Source organism: Haemaphysalis longicornis, unplaced genomic scaffold (genome assembly GCF_048455015.1).
Source record: "Haemaphysalis longicornis isolate Haplotype H1 unplaced genomic scaffold, Haemaphysalis longicornis Haplotype H1 scaffold_9, whole genome shotgun sequence".
NCBI lineage: Eukaryota > Metazoa > Arthropoda > Arachnida > Ixodida > Ixodidae > Haemaphysalis > Haemaphysalis longicornis.
In genome coordinates, this window is record NW_027526460.1 from 53,491,795 (window position 1) to 53,509,925 (window position 18,131).

At 48.4% G+C, this 18,131-nt stretch overlaps 1 protein-coding gene across 1 annotated transcript in view; it reads left to right on the forward strand.

Moving 5' to 3' along the window:
- Positions 1–18,131, forward strand: part of LOC144151367 (uncharacterized) — a 178,676-nt gene that overhangs the window by 99,351 nt on the left and 61,194 nt on the right. Inside the window, exons 2-3 of the mRNA XM_077682397.1 lie at positions 9,590–9,951; positions 15,536–15,634. Coding sequence (XP_077538523.1) covers positions 9,832–9,951; positions 15,536–15,634 — 219 coding nt within the window. The 5' untranslated portion in view covers positions 9,590–9,831. The remainder of the gene's footprint in view (positions 1–9,589; positions 9,952–15,535; positions 15,635–18,131) is intronic.

The window sequence follows — 18,131 nt, forward strand, 5'->3', positions numbered from 1 at the left end:
ATGTGCCACCGATGCAGTCATATATACGCCACGTTGGCGCAGTTTAGTTTCCTCGAAGGCAGAGGATCACAGCGTATAGTGGTGGTAGTAGTCGTCATCATGTTTAATATTTCGCCGCCTTGCTCATGCAGGACTGGCGGGTTCGGATCGTTTTGTTCGAAGGCTTTCACATTTCTCCCAAAGTGGAACGCGTCAGCACCATCTAGAACCGGTGGCAACCGGCTTCGCGAACTGGGTGTCTGTAGCGCGAGCTGTCTTGTGCTCCCACCTTGAGGCGCGGACGCACGTGGACTGCTGTCTTTATATTTTTTGCCAGCTCTACGCGCAAGCCAGGACGACGCCGGGCGCTCTTCATGAGGGGCGTGCTCCCGTGCGTGGTAAGCGGCGGGGGTAACTTTGACCCGAAGTTTTCTGACGACGCCGAACACATTACGGCCAGCAACACCAGCTCCGCTATTAAAAATCACCGGGTTTCGAACCCTGGTTGGTGGCATGTATGTAGGCGTGACAACGGATAAGCTTACTACTGCACCATGCAGCGGCGCATACTCATTCAAAAATTGTACCATCTATGCGTGTAGTTGACAAATGTCGCCCTCTCCAAGCAATAGCAGCTTGTTCACAGGACAGGACGCGCCCCATTAAGTCTCGCGCGTCTTGACAGTGACGTCCCACCATGTTTGTAGCGCAGAATTCACAGGCAGTAAAAATGGGCTTCAGTCACTGCCACTCGCAAAGCGGCGAGCCGCTTGTCATCAAAATGTTTCCGTCGTGCTGGCCAAGCCTGACTTCGGAGTAAATTGAATCAAGAACGCGCATTCATGTAAAGATAAAAAACTCAAAAGAAACCCAAACTTCAAAAAATAAACGCTTGTCTGGGCGCCACGGAAACCCCATCAGGGGTATTATATACGCGGACGGAACCGATCAAAACGTATGGCCGTCGTGAAAGCGCCGCCCCTCCCAGCGCTGTACGAACCCTTGTACCGACATTAATTTAGAGAGATGAGCACGTCGATTTACGAAAGCACGCAGATCCGTTTACAACGGCGAGAAATTACGGCTATTGCGTGCTCGTTGCACAAGCGTGCTCGCTTGCCTTTCCCTTTCGCCTGCAAATAACAAATAACCTCCCCCCTCCCCATTCTCTCAATCGGCTCGTAGCGGCTTCTAGCAGTAGGCCTAAACAATTTCTACCGGTTCATTTCTTGTTCTTATCTTCCTTGGTATCAAACCGTGGTATCGAAATTCGGCCCGTCGTCGCTTGTTTTTTTACGTTGGGCCTCCTGTGTAGAGTTGGTTTTAAGTACGGCTTATAAATTGGCGTATAATCTGTTTTTCGAGAGCGATTACAACACCGCGTAATCAGTTTAAAATTGTCCTTCGATAAAAAATATGTAACGGGCGTTTTCTTGGTTGAGGCGAGCTGTCGTTTTGTCAGGACGTCATTTTTTTCGTGGTGCAGGGTTTTTTTATGGGAAGATTTCGTGAATAGCGCATGCGTGTTTTATTTTTTTAGACTTATACCGTGACGATTGAAATTTGTGCGTGACTAGTTTAACGCTCCAACAGGCAAAACCCTCTTCGTCAGCAGAGAATTATAACACCTTGTACTTGTGACTTGGACGATTGTTGGGTAGACATATTGCGCGGATTTTTCAAGTAGTAAATTACTGTTATTTTGCCCTTACCATTTGCCCTGCTACTGTTACTTAAGAACATAGGAGTACCAGCACTCTGCATTAAGTAATAAAAATAAAAGAAATATTCCTCGGGCAATTAAGTCCGCTTACGAGCTTTGAAGGCGAAATCCTATAGCGATTGCCAATGACTTCTTTACCGCTGTATCGTGTTTGCGTCTCATACTTCGCTTTCGTTTCATTGTCCTGTGACGCGAAACGACACCGACAAGCAGGCTGGCCGTAATGCACGCTGCAGCTTACCTGAGTCAAAGCACTGCTCCGCGCGCACCCGTTGTGCTCAATTGCCGTCACGTTCACCTGTCATTCTGCACGGTGGAGGGTTAGCGCAGCGGGGACGCACTTGGCGCCCGCTCTGGAGAACAGAGTTAAAAATCTGAAACGAACCTGTGTGTTTTTATGCATTGGTTCCTATTTACAGCAGTGGCCATCATGGTACCATTCGTGTTGACGGCGACGACGGCGGTCGCTTTTCGCGTTTGAGGAGACATCTGAGGCTTCAGAGGAGCTTATTCTTTCAAAATTTTGCTTCGTTTGAACACAGGTGAATGACAGGTGAACGTGACAGGTGAATTGCTCCGACTCAAGTAATGCATTGCGTCAGAGTAACGCACTCTCCAATGGACGAACTGAATGGTTGATTAGTGCGCTTGTGAAGTGGGACAAGCATAGTTTCACTTTATCTTCTCTCCGCCCCACCTCCTCACAAAAAAAAAAGAATGAAAGCTGATTTCAGGAATGCCCTTCAGAGCAACAAACCGAACATGTGGCGGTGTTTTCCCTTGGCACTGATTAAGCGAGAAACGTAATGAGATTTTGTTTAGTGGCTCGCTTAGTATTTAGCCCGTGTAACACGCAAAACTTTCGCCACGTAGCGACATCATGCAGCAACGTCAACGCAGCTACACCCTCAGTACATTTTCTGAACAAAACATCTTTCCTCTAGGCACAATCCGAGGTCGTGCTAGTTAAGACGACCCGTATAGAAAGTTGCCGACAGCCAACATCATAGGCATATACCTCATTTTCGTTTGCTCTGCATTTATCAATCTGATCACCGACACCAACCTTACGTGCATGCTCAGGAAGCTGCTGACACGGCAGGCCGCATTTAGCAGATAACTTGGTTACCTTGTAAGCGTACAAAATTGTAAAAGAAAAAGTACGTACGTTCTCTTTTGCTGTTGTGATGAAAGGACGCAGTGGTTCATAAGCGCACGGCGCATCGTGGTTCTGCCATATTCGTTAACCGACAAGTAATTAGACGCCGACGCCCGATTAATGCGCCGCAAACACTTCCTCTCAGCCACCTAACTTAATTACCCTTCGGGCAGAGCCTGTATCGGCGGTGAAAGTACAGGTCTGTCCGATCATTGACCGAGGGTCGTTGATGTGCGTTGGTTGCTGCGGGAGTTGTTAGCCCGCATGCACGAGAAAATAAATAAAGAATAAAGGTATTATAACCGGTGCTTGTGGGCTTCTTGCCAGAAGCCATCACCGCCAGGAATGCAGACGTAGCGCCCTTCGGACGCCGATGAGCATATTAGGGAACCGAATTGAGAGAACCAATAAGGAAGAGGACTCTCGATTGCAATGCGACGCGAACGTGGATATCGGCCTGCCCATGAAATTGATCAACGAAAGCTATCGATAAATGTATTAGTAGACATGTGTAAACATGCGATGTCTCAGTGTACATACCAATTAGGTACTCTTTCTTCGAGCACACCATTTAGTGTGTTCTTGTTTTGCTCTATTCGATATGGCTGCAACCCGAGTATAAACTGTATACGGCTGATGGAGGTAGCTAGGGCATTGTTATTCGAAGCTCAAGCTGTTTTTTTTTTTATAAACTTTTTCTACTGTGAGCTCGGGCGTGGATTAGGATTTGTCTACGTCTTTATTTTGTGGTCATAAAGCAACGCCTCACGATGCAATACCATATAGGGGTTTTGGGGTTGGGAGGGGGGTGGCTCTTACTCACAAGACTACACCCCTCTCTCAGCCAACTGTTATTAGATGACAAAAAACCTAGTCGGATAAATGCTAAGAAATTCGCTAAACGGCCTAACTGATTATGAAAGGTACATCGTTATTGTATCTGGAATGGGTAAACAAGTGTTTTCTTTGAGCTTACTCTTTCTCTCGGGCTTGCTTTAAAACAGCGTGTATATTTTCTCTGGACATTGTGTGACTGTGAATGGTAATAGGGTGTATACCTCTGAAAATGTTTGTGTGGCGAAATATGGGAAGTTAGGACGACGCTGCATGGTCAATAGCTCGCTACTTTTTTAAGGTTGTCGGCAGATATGACCGAAAGGCTTTGGACATTCTTGTGGGAAAAGGAAGAAAAATGCCCTTTTTTGGTACCCCTCTTCCGCATAATTGCATAAAACTGGAACTACAATTGAACGTGCATGTTCACCACCAAAGTCGCAATTTTCGCGTCCACGGTCCCCATCCTCTAGTAACAGAATATTTTTCGTTCGGTTTTCTTGTGTCTCGAAGAATGAAACACCCATTTCCCCGACAGCCCGGTGCGCTTGGAAAGACAAAAACTTCCGCACTCTCTTAACACATTCGTCTTCCTAATATTCCCTCCACGTGTTCCCATCACCCCACCCCCCCAGTTTTACTCTCCAATGCTAAGAGTGAGGCTACGGCGCGTCGGATCTCAACAAACGTGTTCCGCCACAGCAGGTCAGCCGCCGCATGCCTACACGTCTCGTTCATTGTCTGCGCACCTCCAATCGAGTGCGCCGATAAGCCTCGGGCCACAACGTGACACGTAGCCACGAACGCCGCCCGTGCAACGAGACAGGGAGCGCCAACAGCGCGAAAACAAAGGGGCAACCCTAACAACGAATCCTGGGACTCATGAGGAGAGACAAAGCGAGCACGCGAGCCGTCGTGAGGCGGTGGCAATCACTGCGGACCTGTCTCCGCGAGTCCTCAGCGCCAGCACAGCAACCAGCCTGCCGAATAGCCACCGCCGGGCATTTCTGCTCCGAGGGACGTATCAGGCCGGGCCTTTGGAGAGGCTTAGCACGCGAACAAGTAGAGCAGGTGCAAGAACGTCCGAGCTCCCTCTCTCGATCTCCCTCTCTGCGGCGAGCAGCAGCAGCAGTTGTCCAAGGGCGTACCGTGTATCCGGTGCCCCCCGGCTAAGAGAGCCAAGCGCCTTCCCCCGCTTTTAGTTTGGTTGCGCGATGCCCGGATCACGCGGTTGGGGCAGTCGGGGCCTCTTCCGCCGCTGTCCAGGCGTAAGCGGCTGGAAGACCTCTTCTTCCTCCCGCCGCGGAGGACGTCTCCTGCACCTGCCGTTGCTTTGGATTGGGGCCCGTAACAGAATGAGGGTTGTACGAAGCTGTTATGGAGACCGCTTTATCACTGTATTTGCAATAGGCAATTACCCGAGCTCTCTCAACCTTTCCCTGCGATAAGCGTTGGTAGGGGGAGGGGGGGGGGGGGGGGGGGGGGGCATTCCGAAGCCCGCTTGTCGTTGGGATGGCTATGCGCATGTAGGATGGACGCGAGAGAAGGCTTTAAGCAGCAGTCTTCCACCGTCGCGCTTGGGGGACCTGCATCTGTAATACACGTGATAGGTCATTTAACCTGTGTCTCGGTCGATTTTCCGGTCTCGTTCCAAGGGTCGCTCACTCGGCGATCGTAACAAGTCTAAAAGGACGACACGTGTGTGCTCTTGGGAACACTAGCATCCGTTTCGAAGAAGGTGGAATCGAGGACTGCTTTACGGCGAAAATTCTGGCAGTTCCGTTGGAACTTTGAAGTTGAGCTCTTGCGGCAAGGTATTACTGCCTGCGCCTCCCGTTCTCTGTCTTTCGGTCGGACTACGACTTTTGTATTTTTGTAAACGACTTTTATTTTTCAGCAGCTGTTCTGACCACGATTTTGAATAAGAAATGACAACGCTTAAATTATTCTTACCGCAAATATTCAGAATAGATAGAGCAACTGAGCAACGAAATGGCTGCCTGGTAAATTATAGGGTTAAAAAAAACAAGCTTAGCAAAGAGGAAATTTTTTGTCGATGAAAAGAAAATTAACATATAAGCTGTTTCTGCTTTGCGCCGCTACGTACAATGTTACTGCTCCCTTGAAGTTAACAAATGGTTTATTCTGTTTTCACAACCACACGGTATCTTAGTGCACCAATTTCCGGTCAGTTTTGCTTCCTCCAGGTGTTCCTGGCGCTTAATCTGTTCCTATGAAGAAGTACCAGCTAGTTCGCATCGACACAATAAATCAGGAGAGGGTACTACCAAACAAATTACGTGATATTTGCTTGAGACAGACTTCCGCTGCCGCTAGTTACGTTACCTTGCACAGTCTGCCCTTCAAGCGTAAAGACCCTACTTCGTCACATAAATCAAAGCGAACCTAACTTTGAAACACCGAAATGCAAGCACGCCGTGGTATCCATACACGGCCTGTTTTTATAACCACCGTAGACGTTAACGTCCACAACGATTAAAACAGAGTAAATCATAACTTTTCGTTGCGAGTTCTTGCTGTCTCTCTGTCTGCCTGTGACTCGAATTACGGTTCAAACGGGAAATGAAAGGAAGGAAAATTAAAAAAAAAAATCATCTAGCTTGCACTAGTGGTGCAAGGCTGGAGAAATAGCAGAGCGCGCGGCCCCTCTCCCTCCGTCGGACAACCGGCTGTTGTACCGCATATCTATTTCCCAACTTGCCGCTGAAAGTTCACCATGACTGGCAAACCCGAATCGTTTCATCCGCAGTCTTTCACATCTCTCCCAAAGTGGAGCGCGTTAGCACGTGCTAGAACCCGGGGCCAAGTCCAAAGCCAACGCCTGCGCTGCCAAACCCAAAAGGAAATGCTTTGCGCCCAGAATGCGATGATAGCTTCATCGAATACACGTGGTTTCATAATGCGAGGGACCCATATTCGATTGCGACCACGGGAAGTGTTTTTTTTCTTTTCTTTTTCGGTTGGGTGCACATGGTATTGTTCGCCGCCGCTGCTAACCCCGTACGCCTTGGTTGTTTGGGGTGGCCCTTTTAAAAAACAAAGAAGTTTGGGGCGGCCCCGTGGTTAGGTTCCCGGTTTCACCAAATAAAGATCCCGGGTTCGATTTCCGAAATCTCTCTAACCCCGTTTTTTTTTTTTTAGTCTTAGAGTTTTTTTGGTGCGACGGACGCAAAAGGCTCGGCCAAACAGCTCTGCTGGCAAGTAATAAACGCCGTATCACGGCGTGAATAGGGGAAGGGTGGAAGTGAGCTGGACGCCTCAGCCGACGCTTAGACGTCGTTAGAAAAAGTCTTTAAAGTAACGCGATGTCGGCAGCAGTGCATCGGACGCGTCGGATCCTCCCACAGATGCTGTCGCTTCTTTTTGGCCTGCGTAGTTACAACGAAGCACGAAAGGACGCCAGAATCAAGTTTCTTTCAGCCTACAGCTAAGTTTTGTTGTCTGATACTGAGACAATATTGATAGCGCCGAATAGGAAGCCGCATTTTACCCACCATACTTTTTGTGGACGTTTCTTACCAGGCATCCCTATCAAGAGGTCTATCGGAAATCTAGAAGTCAGAGGCCTCTTCAAATATCTGTCATGCTTCGAAAATCGACAAGGCGCATCTCGCCTTCTCAGGCGACTTATTAACCTGTTCCAAGCCCCCGAACGGAAATTCACATAAGATAACAAGCATGTTAGTGTAGTTCTTCGTAACTTTCCCGCTTTTTATATTATTACTTCTGTCCGTGCCAGTGAGTTAAGCGAATTCGCTTTGAGTTTTCTTTGCAGTTTTCCAACTCGTTAACAAAGGCCGGACGCCTGTTTTTTCTTTCCTTACTGTGATTGTCTGATTTTAAGGCAGGCTGGTTTGTGTACGTTCTAGTTTTTTCTGCATTTGTTTGTGTTTGCAACATGCGAAAGTGCCAGACTATGAAACTAATTTCGGAAAGAGCCCGTTTGTTTTGCTGATTGGACTCATCCGTGAGGCGGGGTTCCATTCAAAATACAAGTACAGTCAGGAATGGTGGACTTATGTCCTCTCCGATGCTGTTCTGAAATCTGCGGACAATGTGGGTGTGCACGACACGCTTCCAAGGACGTACAGTCATGGATAAATGAAACACGGTCACAAAAATATGAACCGGAACACGCAAAATATCGCGATTTCTTTCCACCCCGGTAATATTGACATTCCACATTGACAACAAAGTCGGGAAATGTGGCTTCCCAAATATGCCGATAGCGCGCCATTACTTGACCTCCACGAACATTATTTTTCAATTTTTTGTGTTCCGGTTCGTATTTTCATACGTGTTGTAATCCATTTCATTTGTCCATAACTGCACGTCAGAAGCGTAGAGTTATAGCCAACAAGTTTTGCAGGGGCGGTAAAGTGACGCGGACGTGGACGCCCTGGTGCGTTGAGTTGCATGAATAGGCGCGACAAATAAAGCCGGTCAATGGGGAGTGGTGTCTCAAATCGCTAATTAATCGTCTTCGCGAAGAGAAACCACCAGCAATACGGGCAGCAAACCACCGCACTTGACGTCACAACAGCCAGAGCATTCATAAAATACATTAGCAATGTTGTTGTTGTTAATGATGATGATGCACAATGTTAATAAAAAGTAAAGGGGTCAGGGAAGGGAGTGTGGTCAGCGTCCTATGTCCAGGAGGCCGCGACACCACGCCGCCGTTGCCGCCCTGTCGAGGAGCATTGCTTCATCTTCAAGGCCGAAGCTGGTCAGCAACCTCTCTCCCTGCTCACGGGAAGGGGTAACGGTCAGTCGGGGAGGTATGGGTGGAGAGTGCGGGCATTCAGTGACAATATGGGCAGCGTCTGATGAATCCGAGAATATAATTTTTTGTCGAGTCATGACAGCACAGATGAAAAAAAAAAAAACACAAGGACGCACACAGAATGGACGGTGTTTTATATCGTTTCTGGTGCCATTGTCTTCTGGGCTGCGGAATCCATATCTACAACGAATCGCCAACTCACCTATGCTTCCACTTCAACTCAGAATTTTCACGTCAGCAAGGTATACCATGTGCAGCACAAACCAAGTTCACAGTGCCTGAAATTTTCGTTCTATCTTCACTGTTTTCGGGTGCGTAGACTATGCTAGAAGATTCCTTTTTTTTTTTTTTCGCTCCGTGTTTTGAAAAAGCCACGCGACATATCGAAGGAGAGGGAACAAACTTTTATTGAAAAACAAGACTTTTGGTGTCGCTGAGGAGTGGGGTCCCTAGTCCAGGACCCCACTGAGTCTGGCGTTCTCCCAAGCCAGGTTGACGAGATATAGCTGGTCTTCCAGGCTCGAGCTGGCTAGGGCTGCCTCCCATAGCTCAAGTTTTTTTTCTGGTGTTGTGCTGTTGCACTCCCAATTGCTGTTGCACTCCCAGGTGATGTGGTATAGTGTGAGAGTGCTGCTGCAGGTTGGACATTCTGGTCGGTATTTTCCTGGGTAAATGAGGCTATACCTGTGGAGGTTTGGATAAGTATTCGTTTGAATCTGTCTCCAGGAGGCGGCTTCCATTGCGTTTGGTTTAAAAGGGAAGAGAGAAGAAAGTAGGGAAGTAAGAGGAACAGGGCTGTGTGAAAATTCCAGATAATGAGCAAAGCGGCAAGTGGATAAGTGTGGTCGAGTCTATAGGTAGGCGTGCTGATCAAATTTGGGCAGCACTTTGAGTAGCGACCCTGCACCCAGCGGTTCTAGTGCAGCGGTTTCCTGCACCCAGCGGTTCTAGTCATCCGGTATATCAAACGGGGGACCAGTTTCTCCGAGTGCGTTGTCCTGAGCTGTATTTGTTCCCGTGCACGTCCACCCAAGATGGTCTACGTCATGCCAGGAGAATCATTCGTGTCCTCTGTACACTTTCGCAGGTTCCAGACTGGTCATGCGGAAGACCCGTCGCCATGGCGGATCTCCTGCGGCGTCTTCCGGCGACGTCCGAGGGCCCGACTGGCACACGGCATCCTCTTCGCTGCATCGGCAACTTCGCCACACGACCGCCGTCCCCGAGCGGCTGTGCTAACGAACAAAGGAGTAAGGAGAGCGGTACGCGCTGCCTGTCTGCTGCGTCGGGGCCGGCGCCGGGGCTGAGCCTCCGGCATCCGCGGCCGCCATGGAGGGCGACGACGAGGTGCCGACCCTGGCCGAGAAGCTCTACGCGGCCGCCGTTGCAGGTCACACGGACACCGTGGTCGAACTCTGCCGCCTCGGAGCCAGGGTCGAGGCAGACGCGGTACGTATACACGCCCGGTAACCAGGGAAAGCTGGCTTCGCTGGGCACAGCCGCCGCTTTTCGACCACTTCCTTGTATACGACTCTGGTATAACTTAATTAAGAGCGGCTCTGTCGCGAGCCGCAAATAATGCGTTACTGCGAGTATTCTGAACGTGACACGAATACCTTCTGTGATTTTTCGGTCCTAATTTGCTAATAAACTACAGAAGCGACGACAAGCAATCTCATCATCATCATCATCGTCAGCCTGCTCAGGCCCACTGCAGGACGAAGGCCTCTCCCATTGACCTCCAACCACTCCTGTCCTGCGCTGCTTGAGTCCACAGTTTGTCCTCGGAGTTCCGTATGTCATCCCTCCATCGTGTTACAAGCAATCTATATCCAGGAAAAAGCAGAAGAGGTCATGCATTAAGCACAATCTCATTTCAAAACGCGCGGGCCCGGTGACGTCGTGAGTCTGTCGCTTGAGCGGAGTGATACACTACAAGGGCTATTTTATTTCTTAACTTGTACCCTAGTGTAACGTTTTTCTTAATGCGAAAGCAATAAATGGCCCATTTTGCGAGAATTTCGGTGTTGTCATTGGCGTTGGAAGCCGAGAAACGGCTGAGAAACGACTGAGAAGCGGCACTTAGCATGGTTTTTTTTTCATGCTAATAAGAACACAAGTAGAGTACCACGCTGATAGTCCGTGCTGGGCATGCGCAGAACCACGTGGAAAGAGGGGAGTGCGATAATGGCTGTAAGTGCGGTGTTCGGCGTTGTTCGGCAGCGACACGTCGTACGAGCAGGGCTGAGAAACTCCTTCACACAGCGGCGCAACAGTCGCCGTTGTGTGAATCGGCGCAACTTTAAGGAGCACTCAGAGACGTTCAATTAATTGGCCATTAATTATTTCGGAAGAAGTTCTTCGGTTTCCTCAGAGCACTTTTTTTTAGTTTTTTTTTTTTTTGTGGGTCGTGATTTTCTCATTCACAGTTAAGGCCAGGCTCTCTACATGGATGGGGATACGCGGAAGCGATAGGATATTATGGTGTTGTTTAAATTACCACGAAGAAAAGTCTATTCGAATGAAGTATTGCAGCGAAGCTGGTGTATGAGAAGATACACAAGAAGATACTGTATTGAAATAAATCGAAGCTATTTTCACCTCAGACGGTCATTGCCACTGCTCAGTCCCACTGAGTGGACAAGCGAGAATTTCAGTTGGTTACGGCCATCCTGTCTGGGAGAAGGCTTTTTCAAACGTAGGCGTATAGTTGCGTAATTTCTTAAAATCCTACATGGCACGGCTTCCACGCGCCTCATATGCTTGATATCGCTGGCTCCGTGGTATGATAAGGGGCGCTTTCGGGAATAAACATACAAGAGCCATCCGCTTTCATTCTTCTCCGTGCATACCCATAATAGCTGCTCACGAGGCAGATAACACGCTGGAGGTAACTGAAGCCGATAACACGCTCTAATGTCGAAACGGACAGCTAGATTTAGGACACAGTGGTTAGCGCGCGAGTCAGCAAGGTGTGTCCCGAATGCTCAGAAAAGACGGGCGACCTATTTACAACAATGGGCGCGAGGTATGACTGCGTGTCACACACACGCTCTCCGTCTCATCATCGTCATCTACCGTCGCTTCCCCCCGACGAGACAGGATAAATATTTGCGTAGGTTGGACGGCTTCTGACCTGGGCATGTCGTCCTATAAATAACAGCTGGGTGTATTCCCGAAGTACCCTACGTACACGTCGGGGCTCGTTGAGAAGAATGGTCCTTGATTGTCCGACTTCCAAGAGGTCACGAGTTGCCATGCGGTCTGGAGAGTCACAGATGGGTTTGACTGCAAAGCGCATTTGTGCTTCGTCAACGTGGCTCTGCTGCTAACGCACACAGAGATTACCAGCAGTAGACTTCGTTCGCCTCTTTGCTACTCTGGTAGGTTAGACTGGGGGTATACACTGTTTTGCTTCTAGGACCGCCAAATATAGCCTCTGCAGTTGAGCACAGCAGCCACGACTAGAAGCCGTAAATGTGAAGACATTAATTTCACCTGGCCCCAATTTGACCTGATGTGTACGCACTTTACTATAGCCGTGGTACCTGCGTTCTTCTCAAGAGGTCTCTTTTTTTCCCTTTTGAGAGAGAGAGAGAGAGAGAGAGAGAGAGAGAGAGAGAGAGAGAGAGAGAGAGAGAGAGAGAGAGAGAGAGAGAGAGAGAGAGAGAGAGAGAGAGAGCTCTTTATTAAAGAAGAAAGCCGAGAGGTTTGCCAGAATCTCTCCACTGACATGCTACTCGGCGGGGGAATGGGTAGGGGAGGGTAGAAAAGGCCCTAGAGATAACAGGGCGGAAGAACGAGGAGAACAGAAGTAAAAAACACACACACACACACACATTGTGGAGTTTGCGGGAACAGTTTGTTGAACATCACGATCTCCGTAGCATGCCAAATCAGTTCAGTGACACCGATCTCGTCCAGGCATTCAAATAACGCCAGTAGTGCTTTGCGTTGAGCGGAAGGGGAAGGCCATAGACCGAGGAGTACCTTTAAGCTGATTGGTCCTGGGCGGAGGTGCTCGATCTCCTGCTCCAAACGGCGTCTTGCGACTATGTAAGCGGGGCACTATAACAGTAGGTGTTCCATGGTTTCCGGCGATCCGCGATTATCGCAGTATGGATTTGAGGTTGCACCGAGTCGAAACAGGTATGTTTTCGTGAGCGCTGCATTGAGGCGTAATCGGTGGTACAAAGGTTCTAGTCGGCGCGGAAGTCGCTCTGGCAGCTTAATCCTGATCTTGGTGTCTATGTGGTGCAAGAACCGATAATGGTGCTCTGGAAGAGACCAGAGATGGTTCCGCTCTATTAAAACAAGGGCCTTCGTCATCGCTGAGGCATCATGCTTGGTGAAGAAGACCTTCCTCATATTATGCATTTGAAGGCCCCTGCGAGCTGGTTCATCTGCCTTCTCGTTCCCTGGAACACCACAGTGGCCTGGAAGCCACTGAAATGTCACTTGGTGCCCAATGTCTTTGGCTAGGTGGTACAAGTAAGTTATTTCACGAGAGGCGTGTTCGTGAATGCTGAAGCAGTCGGTTAAATGTCTAAGCTCCCATAAGGAGTCTTCAGTGTAACAAGCATTCGTGTTTTGCGCGGCACGTCCGTAGTCGCTATTTTCGGGCATGGACAATTCAGAAAGGAACGATTTTCGCCTAGTTTGCCCACTTTCTTTCGGCAACAATACGTATTTTTGAACTGGGGTCACCGGTTGCCCGCAATAAATATTTGTGGTCAATCGGGACAAACTAGTTGAAACTACTATATACGATAATCTCACGTACAGTACAAATGAAAGAATACAAATATTGAATCCAATGTAATTCGTTTATTTATTTTTAATTACCAGGCTGGGATGATGGCTTTCGAGCAAGCTTGATTCTTCTTGCTTTCATTCCATGGGCAGTGCGATACATTCAGCAGTACGACCGTCACAAACCTTTTATACCGAATCCCATCCGCCTTCGACTTGGAGAATATTCCCGCACCCCTACTAAAGATAAGCAGCGAGGTAGTTGTAACAACATTACATTCAGTTAGTGACCTTACAGAATTTTTAAAGCCAAAATCACGGACCGTAGTTGTAGGTGAGACAATGATCCTACTAACGATTCCTCCCGCCTATTAATGAGGTGTCGTACGCCTGTGTTAAGTTACACCCACATTGAAACAGCACCCACCAGCTTTACCCAATGCGTAAGTTGCTAATAGGGTGAATTACGAGCGCGCAAAAAAGTAAAAGACAATATGAAAATGACAGGGCGCAGTGAACGTCTTTGGAGTATACCATTGCACCACATTAATAACAACCTTGAGAGCCGCACTTTTACACACTGGACGCTGCAAGCCGCTGAAACATTCAGCGTTAAGCAGGCGCGCCGAGTCGCATAAGGCGATGAAGAACACGCTCCGCCAGCTCTCCACCGACTCCGCCATGGCTGGCCTGAAGACGTGCCTGTAATTGCGAGCGATGGTCACGTACGCTACACGGCAACACGTAAAAGTGGCGGCGGCAAGCGAGGCTCTAATACTTCATACGCTTGGACACATGCAATATCAGGGTAGCGATCTAGAAGCCCGTATGCCTTACCCGTATGGGGGACAGAAAGCCCATCTCTTAAACTGGGCCAGCGACTTTCCTTTTTTATTTTCTGCGCACAAGCCGGAGGTTTGTGCGTGATGAGTGGCTTAGGTATCTTCCTTTTTAAATATCGTGCGCTCCAAAAAGCGAAAGACTGTATGTCATTTACCCTTGCGAGATTGGGCGCTATGATATGTGCTGGGGGTAGAAAGCGTCAGCACGGAAACGCTTTTTGTCATTAGCGCCAAGGAGCTTCTTCTCCGGTCTTCCCGTGCGCCAGATAAGAGAGACGCTTGCGGAACTAAACGCCGTAGATTAAGGGCGCCGGATGCGAGACAAACGAAGCAGGCGTGTGAGTAGAATATTCGAAAGGAAAATATCCGTCTATATATGGTAAACAGAAATCGCATGGACCACAGGGGTGGGCGATTTTTCGCTAAGGCGGGGCGTTGCACCTCAGCGTGGCATTTGAGAAATGCTTTGAAGTCGTTACTGTGCTTCAAACTTGTGAAATTGGGGTCGGACTGGGATATTATTTACTCAAAAAAGCGTGCGGTTCGTGGTTATTATCGCTTTGTACTGTTCATAGCGGTTCAGTTGCGCCATGTAGACTTGAAGTCAGAGTTCTAAGCTGCTGTCAGGTCGTGGATTATTCCTTACGAGCACCAAATTTTGGAAAAACAGGTTCTTTGCCTTGCGTTACTCAGTAAGTTTATTAACACTGCAGTCCTTGAAGAAGCACGTTCGGTTGAGAAATTTTCTGATGAGGTGAGACCAAAGTCAGCACATTAAGAAACAAGTAAAGCGTGGACAGTACATAGGAAACAAGTAAGCTCCCGCCCCCTGCTCTTGCGAACTTCAAAAAAAAAAAAAAAAACGAAAATGGTGGCGAGAACTCTACGTTGACTGTTGATAATGCTAAAATATGAAAATAATGAGGCCCCCTCCCCTTCCCATTTTTTCCTGTTTTCTACAACGGAGCACTTCTCATAGTCAGCCTCAAGATATTCAATCTCCTTTGTTAGCACAGAAACAGAAGGAGCAGACCATTTGATTCCCTTTTGTTAAAGATTTAAATGAATTCAAACGTTTCTTTTTTTTTAATTTCTTTGTGCAAGTGTCACAATATTTGGCTACGATGAAGTGCTTCTTCAAGCCAGATAGAGAGACGATGAAACGACAGGTTTTTGACAGCTCCATTTTTCGGCGCCACGCATTTGTTGGTGAGCGCTTCGTCGCACCAGTCTCCATTTTTGTCCGGTTTGTGGCGCTATTTGCGCACGGTTATGGTGAACCAACTCGCCCAAACGCATGTTTTAAGAGGTCAGGCAGTTTTTTTTTTTTTTTTTGTTAACCCATGTAGGGTAAGCGCAGGTGAGGTTAGCTTCGGCTGGCCGCATCGCAGTAGCGATGCTGTGCTTGGGCCTTACACGTTGTCTCGTGAATAACGCAGGAGGGCCGAACGGCACTGCACATGGCAGCGGCCAACGGCTACGTGGACACGGCTCGCGCACTCATCCTAGCCGGCGCCAAAGTCAACGCCCTGGATGCCGTAAGTACAACTATTGATCGTTCACTGCGCCCATGTAAGTGAAGAACACCGCACTACGGTAATTGGGGCACGTCGCTGCTCTCAAACTGCGAAACTCACGGTATATACCCAACACCTCCAAGATAGAATGCCATCTTGCCTTAATCCCGCATTGCTATTGCCTATAAACACACCTTAAATCGGACTCCGAAAGCCGATGATTTCGGAACTCGTACAGAGGAGCTTCCGGCTTCATGGCTATCTTGGACGTGTTGGTATATCTTCTATTCCTACAGATGGCTATCGCCACTGGAAAAAAAACTCTCAAATGCTTGTTGCACGGCTGTTTTCTGCGCTATTCTTTATTTTTTGCTTACAGCTTACAGCTGTATCGGGGCCGCCATTAATTTGCTTTGTCACTGTAAACTTGGTATAACTTGTTCGAGGCCTGTTGTGCGATACCCCGCCAACTAGCAGTAGCCGGCAAAAGCGACAGTGACCGGCTGTCGGAAATGAAAGTCTATCTTACCGCTAAAGTAGAATAACTATTAGCGTTAACACACACCCAATAATTAGACGCCGCAGTGCAGGTGCAACGTCGGTAATTGGTAGCATCGCGCCAAGAATGGAATGTGAATTTGCCGCCGTGGGCTTGTATGGTCGGTTGCAAACGACGAAACCACGTGCACGCGTATACGCTAAAGCGCTGCAAAAGCTCGCGGTAAGGTGTGGTGCGTATAGTTCGGTGTTTGAGATGTAGCGAAGAACTCTCGTTATAACGGAATTGCTTTATTCCAATTTTCACGTTATTCCAAATTTTGCACTGTTCCTACTGCCGTGCGGTAAGAGCAAATCATCGCCATTTTTAACAAAATACCGTTTATAACGAATTCAGTTTCCAGCTTTTATAGAAGATTTAGTGCAATCCCTGTTTATGAACTGGACATCTGATGTAGGAGCCGTTTACTTATTTAGCAGTTCGCAATTATTCGGAAAAAAGGCTTGTTACCCTCATGAAGGCTTAAAAGAGACAGCCATGCATCAAACCTTGGTGCGATGGCAAAAAAAAAAAAAAAAAAAAAAACAGGCTAAAAAATCACAGTCAGGGCTACGCATGTTAAGATGCTTTCAAATAACGGGCAATTTTTTTCGACCAGCATAGTCCTGACTTTCTTCTGGCCTGGACAAAGACAAGTAGGGGTGCTAGACTTCAGCCGTGAGTGAATTTATTCTATTCTAATGTATTTTCCCCAACATTTCTAATAGATATTCCTCACGCATATGTCCAGTTTCTGCTGTCATATCTGCCAAGCTTTTCACGAGCAAACACGCCGAACTTTTCCCTGCTATAATTATTTCCGTGCAAACAGCAGCTGTAAGGCGACTTATCGTACAAACTCTGGGGAACGTTCAACAACCCCGCACTGAATTTTTTACGCGTCGAGTTGTCCCGCCATGCACAAAACCGACAACCGCGTGAGGCACACTCTTATGAGTGTCCTCACGCGCGCGTTCTGCGTTAACAGCCGGCATGCCTAAAACTCTGGTGGCTCGAAGGGGCCCCAGTCACTGGTAGCATTACCATTTATAATTTATGCAATTCTGAATGAAGGAAAGCGTCCATTGAAATGGCTAAAAAACAAAGATAAATCACAAGCTCTTCTGAGCGTACACAAACGTCTCCCCGAGCAGCAAGTGAAGTGAATCTGAAAGGTTAAAAGCGAAAGGAGCGGAGAGTTGGGGTGTGAAGAAAGAAGGAAGAGAGAGAGAGAAGCCTGGTTGGACAAGTCATGCGGAGGCTGAGGAATACAAGAGAGAGGAGGAAGATAGGCGCAGCATTCCAGCCTTGAGGGAGGCCGTAACGAAGGAGGAAGGACAGAAGAAGACGAAGGAGGAGGGCGAGGAAGACGGTGCACGCGTGACGGATGATCATAACCTCCGCCGCGAGGCAAGCGTGGAAGATACCACCACGACGGGGACTGCAAATGTGGTACGTGCTCTGCATTCGAGCCGTCCCTAGAACGCGCAAAGCGGACGAGGAGGCTGGCACGGGACGCGCCGTCTGCAGAGGTGGACGCGAAGGTTTCGCCTGAAGTGAAAGTTGCGGTGGTACGGAAGAGACAAAGCTGCTGCGGCCCACCCTCCACGCAAATTTCCGCCGCCTATTGTAATGGACTTCATTGCAAATGCCGCGCATTCCACATCCAACGTGGCTGCGGAGCCATTATCTGTATTCCTTGTTGTCATTCTTACCTCTTGTCCGATCCTCCTCAACACATACCTGCTAAAGGGGATGGGCCTTAGCCGCCGATTTTGATAGACAGACACGTGGGTGAAAGTTAATGCGGGCGGAGACAGTTTTCTTAAAAGAGCAATCAACCATGACTTTTTTCGTTACAATAATTCTCCCGAGCGAACTTTTTCTCTTCCGTGTTTTTTTTTTTTTTTGAATTCTTTCCGGCAATGCCTACTGGGCCGAAACAGATCAACGCCTACCTACCAGGCTAAGTTGTCACTC